This window comes from Phascolarctos cinereus, unplaced genomic scaffold (genome assembly GCF_003287225.1).
Source record: "Phascolarctos cinereus isolate Bilbo 61053 unplaced genomic scaffold, phaCin_HiC Scaffold_5;HRSCAF=322, whole genome shotgun sequence".
Lineage (NCBI taxonomy): Eukaryota > Metazoa > Chordata > Mammalia > Diprotodontia > Phascolarctidae > Phascolarctos > Phascolarctos cinereus.
This window is the reverse complement of record NW_027555958.1, coordinates 261,800,430-261,826,108: the sequence shown is the minus strand read 5'-3', so window position 1 is coordinate 261,826,108 and position 25,679 is coordinate 261,800,430. Positions and strand designations below refer to the sequence as shown.

At 37.2% G+C, this 25,679-nt stretch overlaps 1 protein-coding gene across 1 annotated transcript in view; it reads left to right on the top strand.

Moving 5' to 3' along the window:
• Positions 1 to 25,679, top strand: part of DNAH9 (dynein axonemal heavy chain 9) — a 458,278-nt gene that overhangs the window by 79,802 nt on the left and 352,797 nt on the right. The window contains 2 exon segments of the mRNA XM_020965915.2: positions 6,496 to 6,564; positions 23,554 to 23,680. Of these exon segments, the coding sequence (XP_020821574.1) occupies positions 6,496 to 6,564; positions 23,554 to 23,680 (196 nt within the window).

Below are 25,679 nucleotides of genomic sequence, written 5' to 3'. Positions count from 1 at the left end.
AATTAGACTAGTTCTATTTGTGTCCAGATTCATTCCTAAATCCCACTCTTCCATGTTCCTGTATGATATGAATCTTGGCATGCCATCTTTCACCATCAAGTTCAGTGCATGGGTACCTAAGAATTCTGGTTAGAGTATGTTCAGCTACAAATAGACCTGCCTGCATTTCAAGTTCTCATAAAATGCTACAAGAATAGAATTAGGAGAATGCTAACAAGAACAAACAAACAAAAAGATTGTATAAGAAACCATAAACTTCTGTTACATGTGGTTTAGGGCTTAGTACATATTAAATTTAACAAAGCAGTGATGAACTTGAACTTTTTGTTTTCTTCTGTGTGTTTTTATGATGTTTTATGTATTTCCTTGTATTTTCTCTCTTTTGGGGAGAGAGATGCATTGTTATCACCATACAGTAATTCTCCCCCTCCTCACTAGAATTCCTTGTTCTGTAACTCTAGTATATCAATTGCATTTCTGCTAGGAGATGACAGGTACGCTTTATCATTTCACTAGATTCATCAGAGTTGTACAGTCTTTCAGAGTTGATTTCCTTTACATTATGGTAGTCATCAGATAAATTGTTCTATTGGTTCTGGTCATTTTAGTCTATCATGTTATTCAAAAGTCTTCCAATATTTTTTTGAATTTATATGTGTCATTTCTATAGGTACAGTAGTATTCTGTTACATTCATATACCACAATTTGTTCAGTCATTTCCAAACTGGTTCCTAGTTTGTTTCTAGTTCTTTGCTAAAATAAAAGTTCTATTATAAATATTCTTGTACATGTAGGTCCTTTCTCTCTTTGACCTCTTTGAGATATATGCCTAGTATGTTCAGTTTAGCAACTCTGTAGGTATAATTCCAATTTGCAACTTACAGCTCCACCAGTCCATCACTGTGCTTGTCCTCCACAGTCACTCCAATAATTTACATTTTTATCTTTTTGTCATTTTTGCCAAACATCAGCATGTCAGGTAGAAACTCAAAACTGTCCTAATTGTCATTTCTCTTATTATTAGTGATTTTGAGTGTTTTTAAATGGTGGTTGATACATTGTATCATTTCTTTTAAAACTGTTTATTCATATCCCTTAATGACTTGCTTAGGAAGAATGACATATCTTTACATATTTGTATTAATTCTCTATATAGCTTATATGTCATCATTTTATCAAAGAAATTGCTACAAATATATTTCTCATTTATCTGTTTTCCTTCAATTTCTAACTGCATTTATTTTTTTGTGCAAAAGTATTTCAATTTTATGTAATAAAAATTGTCCATTTTATCTTCTGTGATCAACACAATCCCATGTTCAGTAAAGAATTTTTCCCCAGCCATAGTTGCAAAAGGTATCTTCTTACCTTCTCTAATTTTAAGTGAAATTGTATTTTACATCCAAGTTTTATATCCACTTGGAGCTTTTTATTATATAATGAAAGGCACTGATCTAAATTGAATAACTACTTTCTAGTTCTCCCAGCGTCTTTTGCCAAATAGAGCATAATCTCGGAATTTATTGAATGCTGTCCTGCTGTGTTCAGTTGCTTCTTTGTCTTTGCCTAATCTGATAATGCTGATAAGCTGATCACACCTTCTTATTTTTAAACTAGTACCAAATAATTTCTGCTTTCTGGTATTGTTTCAGATGTGATACTGTTCAAATCCTCTTCATATTTAATTCTTTTTCATTATGTCCCTTGAGATTCTTAAGCTTTTATTCATCCAGATGAATTTTATTATTTTTCATCTAGTTGTATAAAGTAATCCCTTGGTAGTTTGATTGTTGCAATACTAAATCTGTGGATTAATTGAGGTAGTATCAGTTTATTATATTGGAAGGACCCAACCATGAGACATCAATATCTATACAATTATATATATGGGTTTTCCTTTGTTTCTCTAAAGATTGTCCTATACATGTATTTATGTAAGTATCTAGTGTGTTTTGGTAGTTAACTTCAAGATATTTAATACATTCTGTAGTTATTTTGAATGGAATTTCTTTTTCCATGTTCTCCAATTACATGTTGTTGGTGAGAAACAGAAAAACTGATCATTTCTGTTCATTTATTTATATTCTAGTTGACTGAAGTTATTGTTTTACTTAACTTTAATTGATTATCTAGGGTTCTCTAAATCACATCATCTCTAACTCGTGATGATTTGGAGGGTTTCCCTATGTTAGCAGTTCTCAAAGTGTAGTCTGAGGACCTCTGCGGGTCCCTGATGTCCTTTTAAAAGAGTCAAAAGTATTTTCATAATAACACTAAGATGTTATTTTTCTTTTTTAGGCTTGTTCTCTCACAAATGTACAGTGGCATTTCCCAGAGGCTACATGTATGACGTGTGAATGAAAGATTCAGGGAGAGGGAAGGGGAAGAGAATAAGCTTAAGTCCCTACTATGTGCAGACATAAAGACTGAGTTAATATCTCATCTGCAGAATTGTAATTTTGTTTTACAAATGGATTAATCTACAAATATGAATGCACTTGCTGTTTTGCTGTATTCATCTAGTATCAGCACCAACTAATTATTGAAGATCTTTTTTATAAATGCTTGGCAACACACATTAGTGGTGCTGAAATATTCACAATGTTGAATAACTTTTTTGAATCTCATGATGGTGGGGTAACTGGGTGGCACAGTGGATAGAGTTGGCCCTGGAGTCAGGAAAACTCATCTTCCTGAGTTTAAATCTGGCCTCAGACACTTACTAGCTCTGTGACCCTGGGCAAGCCACTTAACCCTGTTTGCCTCAGTTCCTCATCTGTAAAATGAGCTAGAGAAGGAAATGTCAAACCTTTCCAGATTCTTTGCCAAGAAAACCCCAGATGTGGTCATGAAGAGTCAGACACGATGGAAAACAACTGAGCAACGACAACAATCGCACTAATGGTACAAAAGCAGTAGTGGGTAACCTGCCAAGACCATAACATGAAACAAGGCAGTGGCACTAAACTGTCTGAGAGTCATTGTCCTCTCTACCATCAGGCATTCATAGTTTTTTTTAAATTCCAGTTTCACCTAAGAATGTCCTTGATGAAGCAGTAAAAATTACTAATTTTTATAAAATCTCAACTCATTAGTGTATATATATATATGTATACATATATATATATATATTTTTAATATTCTTTGTGATGAAAGAGGAAGTGCATATGAGGCATTTCTGTTACCTGCTGAAGTACTGAAGTCTTGAAGAAAAGCAACTGAGTTGCAAGCTAAACTAGGCACTTTTTTCATTGAATGCCATTTTTGCTTTGTGAGAATGACAAAGTGATTATTCATCTTGGATATATGACAGACATTTTCTCAAAAATTAATGAAGTGAGCCTGTCACATCAAGGAAAGCAACTGACAGCATTCATTGCTAATGATAAAATTCTAGCTTTCATGTAAAAATTAGAATTTTGGAAAACTTATAGTTTTCCAAATCGTGGGAAGAGACCCATGGAGCCTATGTAGTTCAACCTCTTCCTTTCATAGTAGAGAAAACCGAGGCCCATGAAGCTTAAATGACCTGCCCAAGGTCACAAAAACAGTAAGTGGTGGAAATGGAACTTGAATTGAGGTCCTCCTCTAACTCCAGAGTCAGGGAGATTTTTACACTGTACTATTTTGTTTTCCTACCATTAGAGGTCCCCCATCAGCGAAAATGATTTCTTCCTATCTCCTCAAACTTATTGCACCTGAAGCCTTTTATATAGATTGTCTCCCGCATAAAATATCTTTAATGCTTATCAGATTATTTTGCAAAAGTAAGCATTTAGTAAATGCTTTTTCAGTTATATGTTGCTCCATGATCAAGGCAAATGTATTTCTCCTTAATCAGTTGGCTTACTCCTCAAAGCAATTGTTCCAAACCATATCATTTGTCCTTAAGCATCCCATGGCAGCCCTTCTCAACCCTCCCATCTGAATTCATATTTCAGAGCTATATCTATATCTTACATTTTGTGTACTGGGGGGAGTTAGAGGGAGAGAATAAGGGATTTAATGGGGAATATGTTGTTATTTCTAGTTGTTATTTATGTTGTACTGCTTCTAGTATCGCTATTCCAATCCAACTGACACTGGAGGGCTGGATAACAGAGGGAAAATGACTACTTCTCCTCTTGGGGTTCTGGAAGTAACCCTAAGATGCTCAGGATTTTTAGTACTGTCACTCATCAGTCCGCATCTGATGTTCTATCCCTTGATTATCAGCCAGACTTAATTAGGCTGAAGTTTAGAGACTAGATGTGGTGAAAGGATAACTTACAGCTTTTGGTTCCTTCCAGTCCTTTTCTCTAAAGACCAGTGTCCTCAAAGAATCTGCCTCTGTGTGTCCAGTTTGTCATTAATGTGTCTTTTCAGCTACTGCTTCCTTCAGCCACTGCTTTTCTCAGAAAACTGCTACTAACACTAAAGGAAGTCCAGTACTTCTTACCTTTCAAAATTCATAAACTCATTCTCTCACTAAGGGGATGGGGTAGCAGAACTCAGTCTGCTCCTCTCTCCCACAATTCCCTTGCCCACCACCATAACCACTACACTGAGCGACACTAGAGATTTATCTTATTATTAACGGAAGTCCCAGTATGGTTTAGGTGTGATATCTGATTTTACCAAATGATAATTTATATTTGTTGTTGTTCAGTCATTTTTTAATCATATTTGATTCTTTGTGACCCAGTTTGGTGTTTTCTTGGCAAAGATATTGGAGTGGCTTGCCATTTCCTTCTCCAGCTCATTTTACAGATGAAGAAACTGAGGCAAACAGGGTTAAGTGACTTGCCCAGGGTTACACAGCTAAGTAAGTATCTGAGGCCAGATTTGAACTCAGGAAGATGACCTTAGGCCTGGCACTCTATTTACTATGTCACCTAGCAGCCCTATAGTATATGTTACTTTTTCCATATTAACTGGATTATTCATCCCTTCTTCCTACCTTTGATTGATTCACTTAATTAATCAAGAAGTCTGAGTGTTTTGTGTTTAATTGGGGTAGGTCCCTAACATTTTTTTGTTTTTGTTTTTGAAGGCAGTCAGGGTTAAGTGACTTGCCCATGGTTAGGCAGCTAGTATCTGAGGCTGGATTTTGAACTCAAGTCCTTCTGACTCCAGAGCTCGTGCTCTGTCCACTGTACCACCTAGTGCCCCTGGGTCCCTAATATTTAAATTTTATTTTCCTTGGTTCTGCAGTGCAAAGATGCTTTATTTGGCTTCATGTTAGGGCAAAGACCCAGGTTCAGAGATTTACAGAAAATTGGTACTCAGGCAACTAGTACTGTTCAATACAGCTAGCAAGAATAACAAAAGTATACAAACACATACAAACATATAACATATACAACATAGCCACACAGACAGAGATTTGACCACACACAAGGACAGAGTCACTCACATGAGGGAGTGAGTACAGTGGCAAAGATCTAGGAAGAAGTACATGCTCAGAGTGGGTTCTGAGCAGATAAATTTTATACCTTAAATATGGGCTTGAGTGAAAACAAATAATGTCAGATATGGGAGGGAGTATTTCTATTCTGTCCCAAATTTAGTGGGGAAATTCCCAGGTAGCTTATCAATACTAGATTCTAGTGGGGGCATTTTCTAACCAAAACTAGAAATTAGATGAGGGTTTGAATCCATAATTGGGAATCCCAGAATTAGGTGTTAGCACATAGTTACTGCAGTTGTCCAGGAGCCTTATCCAATTAGGAGCTGTGATTGTTTATAGTTTTGATAGGGTCAGAATGAGTCAGGAGAGTGGAAAAGTACAGGCTCTCTGTGATAGTTATATGTATATGGTCATTAGGAACACTTAGTCCAATTGGTTCCATACTGGAGTTCTATCACTTATAGCTTCAACAGCAAATGATATATTTTAAAAATCACAATGATTACAAAAGAGAACTGGGACTTGGGGTCAGGAGACAGGAGACTTGATTCAAAGCCCAGATCAGATACTTGATAGCTTTGTAGAGAAGAGTGACTCTTTTAACTTTTCTGAACTTCAGTTTCTTCATCTGTAAAATGGGGATAATACTTGTGCATCTACCCATCAAGAATTGTCTTAAATGAAGTGCTATAGCAAACCTTAAAGTGCTATGTAAATGTGATTTTAATTTATGGATTGTTGATTGGTAGCTTCACTGAAGTCTGCATGATGGGTTTTTCTAGGGCATTCTGAGTCATGGGCTCACTTCCCCACTTGGGGCTTCTGTTGGGAACTGCAGTTAGGGTAGACTAACTATTAATTTAGAAGCATCAGAGTTGCCACCAATCCACAAATCATCTGTGGTGGTCATCTCTGGATGTGCAGATAATAGAAAGCTAATTTTCTTGGAACATTTGTGAAATCTAATACTATTTAAAGCAATTATTTCATCCACTAACCCTTTTGAAGGTGTCATTTTGTTTTGTAGACATTGTTTCAACTTCTCTAATCCTGCATTATTTTGAGCTGTGGTTTTTTTTTTTTTTTTGTTATCTGTTGTTGCTAGTTGTATGGAATCCACTGAAGGTAAAGAGATGCTACAAAAGTATAAAGACATGCTTCAACTGCTGGAAAAGTAAGTGAATTACATGTTCAATCTCTCTCTCTCTCTCTCTCTCTCTCTCTCTCTCTCTCTCTCTCTCTCTCTCTCTCTCTCTCTCTTTCAGAATTATTTATTAAACACCTACTATGTACCAGGTACTATGCCAAGCATTGGGGATACAGAAAGAAGCAAAAGAGAGTCCCTGCTCAACGATCTCACAATCAAGCAAACAAACAAGCAAATAGATACAAACAACTTATATAGTGGAGAAATAGAAAATAAATGAGAAATAGAAGGCACTAGAATTAGAGTTTGGGAAGGACTTCCCTATAGAAGATGGCCTTTTAATTAGAACTTAAAAGAAGTCAGGGAAGCCAGTAGGTTGAGATAAAAGTGGAGAATATTCCAGGGAGAAAAAACAGCCTGAGAAGATGCCCAGAGCTGAGACATGGAATGTCTTGTTTGTGGAATACCAAGAAGACCAATGTCACTAAATTGAAGAGTATGTGGTAGGAGATAAGGTATAAAGAGACTGGAATGGTAGGAGGGGGCTGTTATGAAGGACTTTAAATGCCAAACAGAATAGTTTGCATTTGATCTTAAAGGCAATAGAGAGCTACTGGAGTTTATTGAGTAGAGGGGCAACATGGTTGGACCTATGCTTTAGGAAAATCACTTTGGTGGCTGAATGGATAATAAATTAAATAGGAATAGATCTGAGCCAGGCAGATGCAACAGCAAACCATTGCAGTAGTTCAGGTATGAGGTAATGAAGTCCTGCAATGGCAGGATTATAGGAGAGATGTTGCAAAGGTGAAATCAACAGGCCTTAGCAACAGATTGGATATAGGGGATGAGAGGTAGTAAGGAGTCAAGAATGACATGTTGGTAGTGAGCCTGAGGAACTGGGAGGATGATATTACCTTCTACAATACTAGGGAACATAGGAGGAAGGCGGTGTTTGGAAGGAAAGATAATGTATTCCGTTTTAGACATGTTGAGTTTAAGATGCCTACTGGACATTGACTTTTAGATGTCTGAAAGGTGGTTTGGAGATATAAGATTAGAAAGCAGCAGAGAAATTAGGGCAGAATAGATAGATTTAAGGATCATCAGCATAGATGTGGTGATTAAATCCATGAGAGCAAATGAGATCACCAAGTAAAAGCAGTATAGAGGGAGAAGAGAAGATGACCAGGACAGAATCCTGTGGGACACCTACAGTTAGAAGGTATAGCCTACATGAGGATCCAGCAAAGGAGACTGAGAAGGAACAGTGAGATAGGTAGGAAGAGAACTAGGAGAGAAGAGAGTATCAAGGAGGAGAGAGTGATCAAACGTATCAAAGGCTGCAGAGAGGTCAAGAAGAATGAGGACTGAGGAAAAAAACATTGGATTTGGTGATTAAGCTGTCATTAATAACTTTGGAGACAGCAGTTTCAGTAGAATGATGAGGTCAGAAGCTGAATTATAAGGGGTGGGAATGAAAGGAGAGAAAATGGAAGCACCTTTTTTTTTGTAAGGCAGTTGGGGTTAAGTGACGTGCCTAGAGTCACACAGCTAGGAAATACTATGTGTCTGAGGCTGGATTTGAACTCAGGTCCTCCTGACTTCAGGGCCAGTGCTCTATCCACTGCACCACCTAGCTGCCCCAATGTGATTTTTTTTTCAGGCAATTTGGGTTAAGTGACTTGCCCAGAGTCACACAGCTAGTAAGTGTCAAGTGTTTGGTCTGAGGCCACATTTGAACTCAGGTCCTCCTGACTTCAGGGCCGGTGCTCTATCCACTGCACCACCTAGCTGCCCCATGGAAGCACCTTCTGAAGATAGCCTTTTCAAGGAGGTTAGCCACAAAGGGCAGAAGAGATATAGCAGGCTAGGAGAGATGTGGGGACATTTGCAGGCAGTAGGAAATGAACTAGAAGACAGATTGAAAATAAATTATGGAGTGAAGTTAACAGATGAAACAGTCTGTTGGAGGAAAGTAAAAGGGTTTAGCTTGCTAAGAAATAGGACAAGTCTTCAGGTGAGATAGAGGTAAAGGAGGAGACATGGCAGAAGGCATATGATGATCTGCATTGTGGAAGAGGAGAAAAGAGGGAATAGCGAAAGGCTTCAATTTTTTCTGTAAAATATAAAGCACAGTTCTCAGCTGAAAGGTTGGGTGAGAGAGAGCAATGGGAGTTTTGAGAAGGGATGAAAATATTTGGAAGAGCCTCTGTGGAGAGTGAGATAGTGAAGTGATGAGGGAAGTATATTAGAATTGCCTGGGGGCAGCTAGGTGGCACAATGAATAGAGCTCTGGCCTTGGAGTCAAGAGGACCTGAGTTCAAATCCAGCCTCAGACACTTAATACTTACTAGCTGTGTGACCCTGGGCAAGTCACTTAACCCCAATTGCCTCACCAAAAAAAAATAAAAAATAAAAAAAAAAAGAATTGTCTAGCTGTGGTGAGGCCCAGTTTAGTTTCTGTAACATAAATTTGTAATGGACAGAATCAGAAAGAATAGTTTCATTATTTTCTCTGCCTTTGTTCAGCAGTATGTTTACGAGTGAATGCAGTGGATGGTGGGAGTGATTCAACTTGTCAGGGTATAATCGGAGAAATAAGGGAACTCCAGAGAAGAGGGTAGTATAGAATGTAATTGGTTCACCAAGGGGTCAAGATGGGGAAAAGAGAAGGAATGGGCTAGTACAGGAGAAAGCCTGGGAGAGAATTGAAGGGTCAAGGGATTAGAAGTCATGGTGCAGACAAAGAATAAGGGTATGGGATTGAAGAATTTTTGTACATGGAAGTGGTATATTTGTGGCTAATAGCAAGATCAAGGGTGTGGTCATATTTGTGCATGGCTGAAATGAAGTAGGAAAGTGGGTCATCATAAGTGAGTAGATTAAGGAATTGAGTGGTTAAGGTCTTCAAAGGATAATCCCCCTACCTCATCCAGGTTGAAAGTATAGGGCTACTCATCATCCATCCGATGGGAACAGGAGCTTTGACCTGCTCTGTTTACTGTAGTTTGCTCTTCCTTAGGCAACCTGATGCTTTTTCGCACCAGGGAGCTCACTATATTAATGCCAGACTTAGATGATTGTACACTCAATGTATCCTCTAAGGCTGAGGTGCAACAAAGTATGGATCGATTCTCTGCTGTTTGTGCTAATTTTGGCCTAACAGTGAACACCAAGAAAATAGAGATTCTTCATCAACCACCACCACACTATGCATATGTGGAACCATGAGTTATAGCAAATGTTGCAAAAAAAGGTGGTGGGGGGGACAACTAGGTGGTGCATTGAATAGAGCACCAGCCCTGGATTCAAGAGGACCTGAGTTCAAGTGTGATTTCAGACCAGATACTCGACACTTACTAGTTGTGTGACCCTGGGCAAGTCACAAAATAAAAGAGTGGAGAGAATGGGGGCCTAGCAGTACCAAATCTCAAACTATACCCCAAAGTAATAATCATAAAAATGATTTAGTACTGGTTAAGAAATACAATAGGTGATCAGTAAAACAGGTTAGGAACGTAACATATAGAAGCAAATGAGCACAGTAGCCCAACATTTGATAAACTCAGTGACCCCAACAACTGAGATAAAAACTCACGACTGGACAAAAAAAACTGCTGGGAAAACTGGGAAACTTTGTCAGAAATTAGGTATACACCAGCATCTCACAATGTTTGCCAAGAAAAACTCCAAATGGATTCATAACATAGGCACAGAAGGTGACAGCGTAAACAAATTAAAGAGAGAAGAAGAAATTATCTTTGGATGGTGAAGAGTTTATAACTAAACAAGGGATAGAGTGGCTCATCCAAGATAAAATAGACAATTTTAATTATACAAAATTAAGATTTTGCTCAAACAAAATCAAATGAAGCTCAAGTTAGAAATGAAACATGAATAGGGGGAAAATCTTTGCAACAAATTTCTTTGCTAAGATCTCCTTTCCAAGAAATCTAAGGAATTGATTAACTATTTGCCAGTAAATAATTACTCTAAGAATATGAACCTACAATATTATATGAAAGAAACCTAAGTTGTCAGTTGCCATATTAAAGAACAAAATCCCTCCAAATCATTAAAAATTAGAGAAATTAAAATTAAAGCCACTCCAAGGTTCTACCTCACACATATCTGAATGGCAAAGTTGACAAGAAAGGAAAATGACAAATGTTGGAGGGGCTATGAGGAATATAGACTTATTAATGTGTTGTTAGTAGAACTGTGAATTGGTCCAACAGTTTGGAAAGCAAGTTGGGACTGTGCCAAAAAAAGTTACTAAACAGTACATACACTTTGATCCTCTATTTGGCCTGTACCTTAAAGAGACCAAAGAAAGAGGAAAAGGACCCATCAGACCAAAAATATTGGAGGTGGAGCCAAGATGGCACAGAGAAGCTAGGAAGTTGCCTGAGCTATCTCCAGTTTACTTCAGAAACAATGTTAAATCAAGCCCATAAACAGATGCTGGAGTGACAGAATCCACAAAAAAGAAAGAGTGAAACAGTTTTCCAGTTTAAGATAACTTAGAAGGACTTCAGTAAAGGTCTCTCTCTCTTGGGTAAACAGGGAGTGCAACCCAGCACAGATGGTGTCTAGGCAAGCCAGAAGGAGGCTCTTAGCCACAGTACAGACCAGCAACTGAGGCTTCTTATCCTGACACAGCAGGCCAGATGTGAAGCCTCTAGGTCTAGGGTGGAAGGCAAACTGCCAGCCCTGGAAACCAGGCAACAACAGGCACATCTGGGCTGGGCCACCCCAGCAGAGTGAGCAAGTCGCCAGCACCTGAGTCCCCAGCACACAAAGCCAGTGACCAAGCCCCTGGCTCCCAGCACAAGATGCTTGGGACAGTGGCCCCCATGCCCTAGGAGGAGAGCTCAACTTTAAAAGCCAGGAAAGGCTTTTAAATGAGCAAGAAACAAAAACAAACATTGAATATATAAAGTGACTACTGTGACAGGGAAGAACAAAACACAAACTCAGAAGAGGACAACATTGTCAGTACACCTACATCCAAAACCTCAAAAGGGAAGATGAATTGTTCTCAAGCCCAAAAAGTCTTCTTGGAAAAACTGAGAGAGAATTTAAAAATTCAAATAAGAGAGGTAGAAGAAAAATTGGGGGAAAAAATCAGAGATATGCCAGAGAGAGTCAACAGCTTGGAAAAGAAAAGACAAAAATTGATTGAAGGAAACAATTCCTTAAAAAATACAAAGGGGTGGGGGGGCACAGCTAGGTGGCACAGTGGGTAAAGCACTGGCTCTGGATTCAGGAGGACCTGACTTCAAATCCAGCCTCAGACATATAACACTTACTAGCTGTGTGATCCTAGGCAAGTTACTCAACCCCCATTGCACAACAAAACAAAAACAATACAATTGGCCAAATGGAAAAAAAAAACTGAAAAAAACCCAACTCCTTGAAAAGTAGAATTAGATAAATAAAAAAGAAGCTACAAAAGTTAACTGAAGAAAATAATTCCTTGAAAATTAGAATTAGGCTAGTGGAAGCTAAGGACTCTATGAGACATCAAAAAATCAGTCCAACAAAATCAAAAGAATGAAAAAAATAGAACATGTGAAATACCTCATTGGAGAAACAACTGACCTGAAAACAGATCTGGGAGAGATAATTTAAGAATTATTGGTCTACTTGAAAGCTATGATAAAAAAAAAAAGACCCTGGACAGCATCTTTCAAGAAATTATCAAGGAAAACTGCCCTGATATCCTAGAACCAAAGGATAAAAAGTCACTGAAAGAATCCACTGATTAAAGGGTGGAGCCAAGATGGCAGACGAAAGGCAAGCACTTTCCTGAGCTCTCCTCCAAAACCCTCTAAATACCTTCAAAAACTTACTCTACGCAAATCCTAGAGAAGCAGAACCCATAAAAAGATGGAATGAAACAAATTTCCAGCCCAAGACAACTTGGAAGGTCAGCAGGAAAGGTCTGTTGCACAGGCTGAGAGAGGAATGCAGTCCAGTGTAGACTGGGCCCCAGCAAACCTGGAGCAGGCATGGGGTGGCTGAATGACTGGCAGCGGTGGCTATTTCTGGACCTCTCAGCCCATAGACACCACAGACAACTTAGAAGGTCAGCAGGAAAGGTCTTTGACACCTGGGTAAGAGTGGAACACAGTCCAGCACAGGCTGCGTGAGCACAGCCCCAGCCCTAGCAGGCAAGGAGCAGGCCTTGGGAGTGAGTGAAGCAGCAGCAGCAGCAACAAAAAGGAAAAGAACTGGTGTGTACAAAAATATTTATAGCAACTCCTTTCTGGGAATAAAGAATTAGAAAATGAGGAGATACCCATCAGTTGAGGAATGGCTGAACAAGTTGTAGTATGCAATTATGATGGAATACTATTTTACTAAAAGAAATGAGGAGCAGGATGCTCTGAGAAAAACCTGGAAAGATGTTCATGGGCTGATGTAAAGTGAAATATACTGGGCACAAAGTAACAACAATATTGTAAGATGATCAGCTGTGGATGACTTCGCTACTCTCATAATACAAAGATCCAAGACAACTCTGAAGGATGTATGACGAAAAATGCTATCCATCCCCAGAGAAAGAACTGATAGTGTCTCAATACAGATTGAAGCATACTTTTTTTTACTCTTTATTTTTCTTGAGGTCTTTTTTCTATTTTTTTTTTTACAAGACTATTATGGATATGCTTTGTATGACTAGACATGTATAACCTATATCAAATTGCTTTTCTTCTCAATGATGGGTGTGGGGTGAAAGGAAGGGAGAGAATTTGGAACTCAAAGTTTTAAAAACAATTGCTAAAAATTGTTTTTACACGTAACTGCAGAAAAATTAAATATTTTTAAATACAAAAAAAAGAGAAGAATCCACTGATCACCTCCTGAAAGAGATCCCAAAATAAAAACTCCAAGGAATGTTGTAGCCAAATTCCAGAATTTTCTAGTCAAGGAGAAAATACTGCAAGCAGCCAGAAAGAAACAATTTAAGTATCATGGAGTAACAGTCAGCTTTACACAGGACATAACAGCTTTTACATTAAAGGATTCGAGGGCTTTGAATATGATATTCCAGAAGGCAAAGGAGCTTAGACTGCAACCAAAAATCAACTACCAAGCAAAATTGAGTGTAATATTTCTGGGGAAAAGATGGACATTCATTGAAACTGGGTAATTTTGATCATTCCTGATTAAAAGACCAGAGCTGAAAAGAAAATTTGGTCTTTAAGTACAGAGACTCAAGAGAAACATGAAATGGTAAATAGGAAAGAAAAAAAAAACCAAGAACATGTTATTCAATAAGGTTAAACTATTTACATATCTACATGGGAAGATGATACTTATAACTCTTGAGAACTGTGTGTTTACTAGGACAGTTAGAAGAGGTATACCTAGACAGAGGGTGTGGGTATAAGTTGAGTTTGATGTGATGATATAAAAAATTAATTAAGGGTGAAAAAAAGGTTTGTACTGGGAGAAGAGAAAAGGGGGATGCAGAATAAGGTAAATTATATCACATTAAGAGGTGCAAAAGGCTTGTTACAGTAGAGGGGGGTGAGCATTGTTTGAACCTTACTCTTATCAGATTTGGCTCCAAGAGGAAATAGCATGTTCATTCAATTGGGTATAGAGATGTATCTTACCCTTTAAGGAAGTGGGAGGAGAAAGAGGACAGAAAAGATAGGAAGCTGTTAGAAGTGAGGGCAGATTGAGGGAGGTGGTGGTCAGAAGCAACACTGGTGAGGAGGGAAAGGGTGAGAAGAGAGAGAAACGTATAAATGGGAGAAAATAAGATGGAGAGAAAGACACAGTTAGTAATCATTACTGTGAATGTGAACGGGATGAACTCTCCCATAAAATGGAAGTAGATAGTAGAGTGGATAAAAACCAGAATGGTATATTATATGTTGCTTACAAAAAAAAAACACATTTGAAGCAGAGAGATATACACAGAGTAGAGGTAAAAGGCTGGCGCAGAATATGTTATGCTTCAGCTGAAGTAAAAAAAAAATCAGGGGAAGCAATCCTGATCTCAGACAAAGCAAAAGCGAAGATTTATCTAATTAAAAGAGATAAGGAAGAAAACTACATCTTGCTAAAAGGTACCATAGACAATGAAGTAATATGAATACTAAACATATATGCACCAAGTGGTGTAGCATCCAAATTCTTAGAGAAGTTAAATGAGTTACAGGAAGAAATAGACAGCAAAACTATACTTGTGGGGGACCTGAATCTCCCCCTCTCAAAACTAGATAAATCCAACCATAAAATAAACAAGAAAGAAGTTAAGAAGGTAAATAGAATTTTACATAAGTTAAATATGGTAGACCTCTGGAAAAAACTGAATGGGGATAGAAAGGAATATACTTGTTTTTCTGTGGTACATAGCACTTACACAAAAATTAACCATGTAGTAGGGCATAAAACCTCACAATCCAATGCAGAAAGGCAGAAATATTAAGTCCTTTTCAGATCATGATGCAATAAAAATTATGTGTAATAAAGGACCATGGAAAGATTAACTAAAAATTAAGTGGAAACTAAATAATTAATCTTAAAGAATGAGTGAGTCAAACAACAAATCATAGAAACAATCAATAATTTCTCAAAAAGAATGACGATACTGAGACAACATACCAAAACTTATAGGACACAGCCAAAACAGTTCTTTGGGGAATGTTTTTTTTTTATATCTCTAAATGCTTACATGAATAAAATAGAGAAAGAGGAGATCAATGAATTAAGCATGTGACTAAAAAAGCTAGACAAGGAACAAATTAAAAATCCTTAAGTAAATACCAAATTAGAAATTCTGAAAGTCAAAGGAGAGATTAAGAAAATTGAAATTAAGAAAATTAGTGAACTAATAAAACTAAGATCTTGTTTCATGAAAAACAATAAAATAGATAAACCTTTGATTAATTTGGTTATAAAAAAGAAGAAAACCAAATTACCAGTATCAAAAATGAAAAGGGGGGATTCACCATCAATGATGAGGAAATTAAAACAGTAATTAGGAACTGTTTTCCCCAACTGTATGCCAATAAATCTGACAATCTAAGTGAAATGGATTAACATTTACAAAAATATAAATTGCCCAGATTAATGGAAGAGGAAATAAAATACTTAAACAATCCCATTAAAGAAAAAGAAATAGAATAAGCCATCAATGAACTCCCTAAGGAAAAAATTCTGAGGGCTAGATAGATTTACAAGTGAATTCTATCAAATATTTAAAGAACAGCTAATTCCAATATTGTATAAACTATTTGGGAAAATAGGTGAAGAAAGAGTCCTACCAAATTCTTTTTATGATACAAATATGGTGCTGATACCTAAACCAGGAAGAGCCAAAACAGAGAAAGAAATTTATAGACCAATTTCCCTTAAAGGATATTGATGCAAAAAATTTAAATAAAATATTAGCAAAGAGATTACAGCAACTCATCACAAGGATAATACACTATGACCAGGTTGGACCAGGAATGCAGGGCTGATTCATTATTAGGAAAACTATCAGCATAATTGACCATCTCAATAACAAAATTAAGAGAAAGTATGATTTTTAATAGATGCAGAAAAAGCATTTGACAAAATACAGCACCCATTCTTATTAAAAATACTAGAGAACACTGTGTGACCCTGGGCAAGTCACTTAACCCCAATTGCCTTAAAAAAAATTGCTAGAGAACATAGGAATAAATGGAGTTTTCCATAAGATGATGAGTATCATCTATCTAAAACCATCAGCAAGCCTTATATATAATGGGGATAAGTCAGAAGCTTTCCCAGTAAGATCAGACATGAAACAAGGGTATGCATTATCACCAATGTTATTCAACATTATACTAGAAATGTTAGCTTTAGCAATAAAAGAAGAAAAAGAAATTGTAGGAATTAGAATAGGCAAAGAAGAAACAAAGCTATCACTCTTTGCAGATGATATGATGGTATACTTAACAAATCCTAGAGAATCAACTAAAAAAACTACTTGAAGTCATTAACAACTTTAGCAAAGTTGTGGGATATAAAATAAATTCACATAAATCATCAGCATTTCTATATATTACTAACAATTTCAAGCATCAAGAGATAGAGAAATTCTATTTAAAATAACTATGGAAAATATAAAATATAAAATATTTGGGAGTCTACCTGCTAAGACAAACCCAGGAACTATATGAATACAATTACAAAACACTATTCACACAAATACAGTCAGATCTGAACAAATGGAAAAATATCAATTGCCCAAGGGTAGGCTGAGCCAATATGATAAAAATTACAATTCTACCCAAATGAATTTACTTATTCAGTGCTGTACCAATCAAATTAGCAAAAATTATTTTATAGAACTAGAAAAAAATAATAACAAAATTTATCTGGAAGAACAAAAGTTCAAGAATATCAGGAGAATTAATGGGGAAAAAATGTAAAGGAAGGTAGCCTAGCTGTACCAGATCTAAAACTATATTATAAAGCAGCAGTCATCAAAACTATTTAGTACTGGCTAAGAAATAGAGAGGTGGATCAATGAAGTAGGTTAGGTACACAAGACACAGTAGTTAATGGCTACTGTAATCTATTGTTTGATAAACCCAAAGACTAGCTTCTGAGAGAAGAACTTGCTATTTGACAGAAACTGCTGGGGAAACTGGAAAAAAAAAAGTATAGGCATAGACCAACATCTTACACCATATACCAAGATGAAGTCAAAGTGGGTACATGATTGAGATATAAAGGGTGATACCATAAGCAAATTAGGAGAGCAAGAAATAATTTACCTGTCAGATCTATGGAGAAGGGAAGAATTTATGACCAAACAAAAGATAGAGAACATTATGAAATGCAAAATGGATAATTTTAATTACATTAAATTGAGAAGTTTTTGCACAAAGCCAATGAAATCAACATTAGAAGAAAATCAAAAAACTGGGAAACCATTTTTATAGCCAGTGTCTCTGATAAAAGCCTCATTTCAAAAATATATAGAGAACTGAGTCAAATTTCTAAGAATACAAGTCATTCCCTGTTATACTCCGTGTTTATCTGGGCTTGTTATGCTCCGTGTTTATCTGGGTTAGGAACTTACCTCCTCAACAGGCTTCGGACGTCTCCGGCTCCAGCTGCACTGGAGAAATGACTCCACAGAACACCCCAAGATACTTTCAGAGTATACTCTTTTATTGTTACATCTCTGACTACTAGCGCGGCTCTCACGGGTAACGCGGCTCTCACTACTCTTTCTTTCCTTCAGGGTACCTCCTTCTTATCCTTTCCCCATCCACCTTTTTCACGAGCCCTTCCCGCAGTAAGCCAATCATGTCCTGCCCCGAAAGCAAAGAGGATTCGTGCTTATTAATCATGTCATGAGCCGTTGCACGTGAGCAACTCAGCTGACCTGAGTATCAGCCAACTTGCCACGTCTGCTCATTTTAGTGACATGCGCAGATCCATCTTAATACTCCCAGGCAATCATGTTCACTCCTGCAGGTAAGGACAGAGTCATCTCACAAATGACCCTTACAATTCCCCAATTGATAAATGGTCAAAGGATATGAACAGGCGGTTTTCAGATGAAGTTAAAGCTATCTATGGTCATATGAAAAAAAAAAGCTCTGAATAGTTATTGATTAGAGAAATGCAAATTAAAACAACTCTGAGGTACTGCCTCACACCTATCCAGTTGGCTAATAGGACAAAACAGAAAAATGATAAATGTTGGAGATGTGGGAAATTTGGAACATTAATGCACTGTTGGTGGAGTTGTGAACTGATCCAACTATTCTGGAGAGTAATTTGGAACTATGCCCAAAGGGCTATAAAACTGTATATATACAGCTTTGTTCCAGCAATACCACTACTGGGTCTGTATCCCAAAGAGATCATGAAAAAGGGAAAAGGATCCACATGTACAAAAATATTCATACCAGCAGAACCAGGAGAACATTGTAAACAGTAACAGACACATTGTGGGATAACTGACTGATAGATTTGGCTCTTCATAGCAATGCAAGAATCTAAGACAACTCCAAAAGATTCACGATGGAAATTGCTGTCCATATCCAGAGAAAGAATTATGGAGTCTGAATGTGGATGGAAGCTCTCCTATTTGTTCTCCTTTTCCTTTGCTCATTTGTTTTATTGCTTCATTCTTGTGGTTTCCCCCCCCCCATTATTTCTAATTGTTTTTACATTATGACTAATGGGAAAATATGTATAAGTAGAGCCTATATCAGATTGTATACCACCGTCTTGGGGGGAATGGGAAGAGAGGAGTGGGAGGGGGAGAAAATTTAAAACTCAAAAACTTATGGAAGTGAATGTTGAAAACTAAAAATAAGCAAAAAAAAATGTTAAAGCCTCCTGTGTTAGAGGCTTATAATTTATTCTCTCTCAGGGGACATATTTCTCCTTTAAAAACAAGTCTTTCATAACATGTTTTTAGTGAGTATTGATATAGAACAATTTTAATGATATCAAAAATTATATGTTAAATGAGAATCTTAATAAATGAGCGTTTTCAATAACCATTCAACCAGTAGCCCAGGGTAAATGATATTTTATGACAAAAAGAATGTTTGATTTCATTTGTTTTACTTCTCATGTCACTTCTTCACAGAGAAATAGCATGGAGTGCTAGTAGTTTTTCTTTACACAAGATTTTACAATAAGTTTATCTGGGAGGAATTGGGCTTTGGTCCCACATTGCCAACTAACTAGATCCCCTACCTATGCTTCTCAAACTCAACACATTCAAAATCATCTTTCGCTAAACTCCATTCTACTTCTGAGCCTATTTCTGTCAAGGACATAGGACAATACTATTCTCCCGGTCACACAAGTCCACATCCTTGGCATCATCCTCAACTCCTCATTCTCTCACTGCACGTTTCCAATCAGTTGTTAAATCTTATGATTTATACTTGTATACCATTTTGTTTTGTGTGTGTCCAACCCCTTATTTCTATTCCTGACCACCATCCTAGTTCAAGCCCTTATTACCTCTTGCCTGGAGTGTTGCAGGAGGCTCTTAATTGGTGTCCTTGTTCAGAATTCTTCCCTCCCATATTAATGCAACCGCCAACATAATTTTATTTTTAAAGCATAGGTCTTAGCATGTCACTCTGCTACTGAATAAACTCCAGTAGTCCCTGTTAAGAAAGTAATCTGATAGCACCCCAACTGTATCAAGAATAAGCCTTCGCTACAATATTGCACGTAGTAGGGGAGGGAGAGACTGAAGTAAAGATAGAGAAGAGAAGGAAAAGGAGAAGGATAGGGAGAGGGAGGAGGAGGAGGAGGAGGAGGAAGACGACGAGGAAGAGAAGACAGATTATCATTCATTTAAAAAAAACCCAATTCTGTTACTAAACCTTTATTTTTATTTTTTTAATTAATTAATTTACTTTTAGTTTTCAACATTCACTTCCACAAGATTTGGGAGTTCCAAATTTTCTCCCCATCTCTCCCCTCCCCCCATCCTAAGAAGGCGTGCATTTTGAATGCCTCTTGCCCTAATCTGCCCTCCCTTCTACCACACCTCGCTTCTCTATTCCTTTATCCCCTTCCCCTGTAGGGCAGGATAGATTTTTGTTCCCCATTGCCTGTATATCTTATTTCCCAGTTGCATGTAAAAACAATTTTTTAATATTTGTTTTTAAAACTTTAGATTCCAAATTCTCTCCCTTCCTCCCTCCCCACCCACCGTCATTGAGAAGGCAAGCAACTTGGTACAGGTTATAGATGTGTAGTCATGCAAAACACTTCGATAATGGTCATGTTGTGCAAAACTAACTATACTTCCCTTCATCCTATCCCGCCCCTCATTTATTCTGTTCTCTCCTTTTACCCTGTTCCTCCTCAAAAGTGTTTGCTTCTGATTACCTCCTCCCCCAATCTGCCCTCCCCTCTATCATCTCCCTGCTCTCTTATCCCCTTCCCCCCCATTTTCCTGTAAGGTAAGAGATTTCCATACCCAATTGAGTGTGTATGTTATTCCTTCTTTAAGCCAAATCTGATGAAAATAAGATTCACTCATTCTCTCTCACCTTCCCCGCATTTCCCCTCCACTGTAAAAGCCTTTTCTTGTCTGCTTTATGTGAGATAATTTTACCACATGCTACTTTTCCCTTTCTCCTTCTCCCAGTATAATTCTTTCCCCTTAATTTTATTTTTTTTAGATATTATCCTTTCATCTTGAACTCACCCTGTGCCCTCTATCTATCTGTCTATATATACATATTTTTCTCCTCCAACTACCCTAATACAGAGAAAGGTCTCATGAGTTACAAATATCATCTTTCCATGTAGGAATGTAAACAGTTCAACTTTGTTATACTACCATTCCAACTAAACTCTCAGACCCTTCATCTTTCATCCAATAAAAGCTCTTTTACACAGAAGACTATGAGTTCCCACCTCACCTCTGCTTTTACTCCCTTACAAACCTATGCTACATTTAGAACTCAGCCTCCCCAATAATAGAAGCCATCCCTAGGTAGGCCTGTAAAATAGTAGAAATATTTGACATGACTGAAAAATGACTCAACAACAACAAATGTGTGTCTGTGTATGTAAGTCTGTGTATTTCCCTCTTTGAACCAATTTAGATGTGAGTGAGGTTCAACTGTGCCCCCCCATTTCTCCTCCACTGTAAAAGCTCTTCCTTATGTACCTCTTTTATGTGAGATAATTTTCCCCATTCCTCTTCTTCCTTCCCCATTCTCCTAGAACATCCCTCTTTCTCACTCTGTTTTTTTTACATCATCCCAATATAATCAACTCACTCTTTCTATATAGGATCTTTCTAACTGCCCTAATAATGATAAAGGTCTTAGAAAACATATGTATCATCTTCCCATAGAAAGATAAACAGTTTAACCTTATTAAGTCCCTTATGATTTCTTTTGTGTTTACCTTCTTGTGCTTCTCTTGAATCTTGTATTTCAAAGTCAAATTTTCTATTCAGTTCTGGTCTTTTCATCAGGAATGATTGAAAGTCCTCTATTTCACTACATATCCATTTTTTCCCTTGAAGGATTATACTCAGTTTTGCCAGGTAGGTTATTTTTTGTTATAATCCCAGCTTTTTTACTTTCTGGAATATCATATTCCAAGCCTTCCACTCCCATAATGTGTAACTGCTAAATCTTGTGTTCTACTGACTGTGGCTCCATGATACTTGAATTGTTTCTTTCTGGCTGCTTGCAATATTTTCTCCTTGATCTGGGAGCTCTAGAATTTGGCTATAATATTCCTGGCAGTTATCATTTTGGGATCTCTTTCAGGAGGTGATCAGTGGATTCTTTCAATTTCTATTTTACCCTCTGGATCTAAAATATTAGGGCAATTTTCCTTAATAATTTCTTGAAATACAGTGTCTAAACTCTTTCTTTGATTATGGCTTTCAGGTAATACAGTAATTCTTAAATTATCTCTCCTTGATATATTTTCCAGATCAGTTCTTTCTCCTATGAGATAGTTCATATTTTCTTCTATTTTTTCCATTGTATGACTTTGTTTTATTGTTTTTTAATATATATGATAGAGTTATTAGCTTCCAGTTGCCCGATTCTAAGCTTTAAGGAATTATTTTCTTCATGAACTTTTTTGACTTCTTTTTCCATTTAGCCAGTTATGCTTTTAAAAGAGTTATTTTTATCAGTGAAGTTTTATACCTCTTTCTTCTACTTGGCTAATTCTGCTTTTTAAGGTATTATTTTCTTCAGTATTTTTGCTCCTCTTTATCAGGCTGTTAATTGTCCTTTCATAATTTTCTTCCTTTGCTTTAATTTCTTTACCTAATTTTCCCTCTATTGTTCTTATTTGATTTTGAAAAGAATGTTTTAGCTCTTCTAGGAATTCTTGTTTGTCTTATGTCCAATTCTTATTTTTCTTGAGGCTTCATTTGTAGCTGCTTTGATTTCATTGTCTTCTGAGTTTGTGTCTTGATATTCCCTGTTACCGTAGTAGCTTTTTATGGTCAGGTGCTTTTGTTTTCTTTGATCATTTCCCTACCTTCTTTCTTGATTTGGAACTTTATGTTAATGTTGGGCTCTGTTCCCAGCATGTGGGTGGAGAGATGGGCATTATCTCAAGCTTGAAACTTTTTTGTACTGTTATTTTAAGAGTGAGTTCTGGGAGTTTTGAAATTTTCAGTGCTTACAGGGTAGTATGGTTTGGAGAGAAATGTGTTTACTGCTCTCTTGGTCTGCGTTCTGTTCTGTATTCATTAAGGGCCCCTGATCCCTTGGGACTGGAAATGATGCTGCTTCTCAGGGTGTTGTTGCCAACCAGTGTCTTGTCCTGCATCCAGTGCTAGGACAGGGGTACCCTATTAACCTCTTTCTGATCAGTTACCAGGTTCCCCTCCTGTGTCTGGCTTGGGAGCTCCTGAAGCTGCTGCTGGTTCTGTCACCAATACCTGATCCCACCACTGTTGTTTCATCCACATTGACTTTGGGCCAGCCTTCACCCCTGTGCTTCCGATCTTTCCTTCTGACCTCCCATGTTTTCTTGGGCTGGAAGAATGTCTACCATGATCTTTTCTTGGCTCTGCCACTCACAGATTTGAGGAATTATTTTAAAGTTGTTTGAAGGGGAATGTTAAGAGAGCTCAGCTGAGTACTTTCTCCATTCTACCATCTTGGCTCTGTCCCCACTGGTCCCATCTGTGAACTTTTCAAAATATATTTTGATAGTATTCAGTAGAATTGATTTCCTTTGTAATCCTATGTATTTTATTTTATAAATTTAAAATCATTATTCTGAGAAGGAATACCTAAAGGGGACTATGACATAAAAAAGGTTTGGAACCCATGACCTAGAACAACTTTTTCGTGAGGAAACAGGCTCAAATTGGTGAAATGGCTTGTTTAAGTTAGTGGCACCAAAAGGAATAGATTCAAGTTCTATTCATTTTGAAACCAATATTGTTTATACCATATTAAACTGTCCTTGTCAGTTCCCGGTGTGGGAGATGGTGGTATGGGTACTAATGAGGAGCTTGCTATATCCTTGCAGGTATGAGACAAAGCTTTATGATAGCTGGTGCCAGACAGTATCAGAGAAATCACAGTACAATCTCAATCAGCCACTCCTACTTCATGATCTAGAAACCAAGCAGATCACTGTCAACTTTAACCCACAGGTAAGCATGCTATGGAGACAACTGGTAATAATCCACTTTGAGACTCTAAAGTAATTTGTTTAATCTTTCTGATTTTATTGACAAAATGAGTTAGAATAAGTGAGGGATAATAAGTAATGTATTTTCTCTAGTTTGCCTCCTGTAGACAGATCTTGTGTTTTCCTGATAGAATGTAAGATATTTGAAGGCAGAGGCTTTAGTGTTTGTCTTTGTACCTAAGAGAGTATACAATGCCTAATAGTAGGTGCTTAATGAATATTTCTTAACAGATCGATTGGTTCTCAGGGTTTCCCCTGTGTATTTACATGGTTTTGCATTGATATAAGTTCACAAAAATCTACAAGAAAATTTTTGATGATTTAGTAGGTCTACATCAGTGTGGCATAATGTATTGAAAACAAGCCTCAGAGTTAGGAAGACTTGGGTTCAAGTCTTTTCTCTGACACATGGTGAGTGTGAGACTCTGGGCAAGTTACTTTACCTCTCAATGCCCCAGGCAATTCTCTAAGAATATAAGTTTGAAGGAAGATAACAATCTGCATTGATAAAGAGTGCTTCCTCACCAGGAATACCCCATTCCAGTGAAATCACAGATGTAGTTTTATAAAAATTATGGTAGTCAAAAAACATTTATTGAATTCCTGCTGTGTACCAGGTAGTAAAGGATACATTTAAATTCAACCAGCATTTAAGTTGTAAAGCTCTATGCTAGGTAGTGAGTCCATGAAGACAGATATGGATGTTCCTGATCTCAAAAAGCTGTATTCTAGTTAGGAATATATACATAAGAAAGTAACTAATTCTCACATTTTCCCTCCTCAAGCCTAGCCTTTGCTTAGTACATGCCCTGTCTTCATGATGATAGAAGCAGGAAAATCTTGGAAAGTAAAGAACAATAGCTTACCATTTAAGTGCTTAACAAAAACTTTTTTTTGTTGCTGTTTATTCATTCATTCATTTGTTTAATATTTCTTTCATGGGAACTTAGAAGATGGAAGTAATAAGCCTAGGAATTATACATGGTGTATCACTGTTGTAACATAGATAATCAATCACCTCAGAAAAAATTCATCCCCTGACTGTCAAATCACTCCCTTCTTTTCAAATTGCTACTCAATCAGGCACAGGCCCCAAGTGATAAAGTGTCTTCGCTGCTATTGTTTCTATTTCTGTATTTCTTTCTTCCTCCTGCTTCGTAGCTATGACTCATACAACTGAAAAATGAAAGTGGGAGAGGACCTAGGTAGTTTTTAAGTTAGATTTTCTATATTTGGATCCAATACATGTTTCCAGTTTTATCTTACAATAATCTTCATATATTCTGTGATCTAGCCAATTTCATAATGCCTTGTGCCATCTTCTTGCCTTGGCTTACACTGTAATGGACTCCCTTTATCTATGTTCCCCTCTACCTGTTGAAATCCAACAGATTTCAAGACCCAACTTAGGGCTTACCTTTTCTATGAAGACTTCCCTAATTTTATCCCAGCTAGAAATTATCCCTTCCTTCTCAAATTTCTAATAGTACTTTTATGTGGACCTCTCATTTGCATTTATTTTATTGTAATTATTTGTGCCCATGCCTTATCTGCTCAACAAAACTATAAACTTCTTGAGGAAAGTTTGCAATATTATTTTTATGTACTTGCAACCAAGTTTAGTGTACAAGACATTGTGGGAACTTATTAACTGTTCGTTGAATAAAGTAAATGGTCCTTTACCAAGTTGTCAACTATGAGGCTGAAATTTAAGAGATTTTTAGAGAGGGGAAAAGAATCCTCTGATCCAAACTTTTGAGTTTCCTTAGTTGTGGCCATATGATTCATATCTTCACCATAGAGTGATTAGGGTTTCAAAGTCAGAAGAATGTCAAAATTACTTTGGGACTCTTCTGTCACAGTGTATATGTAATTTACCCAGTTACAGAGGTAAAGAACCCCACCACCACCACAAAGACAATACTTCACTGGACCTAAAATGCAAATGAATCTTACCCCGC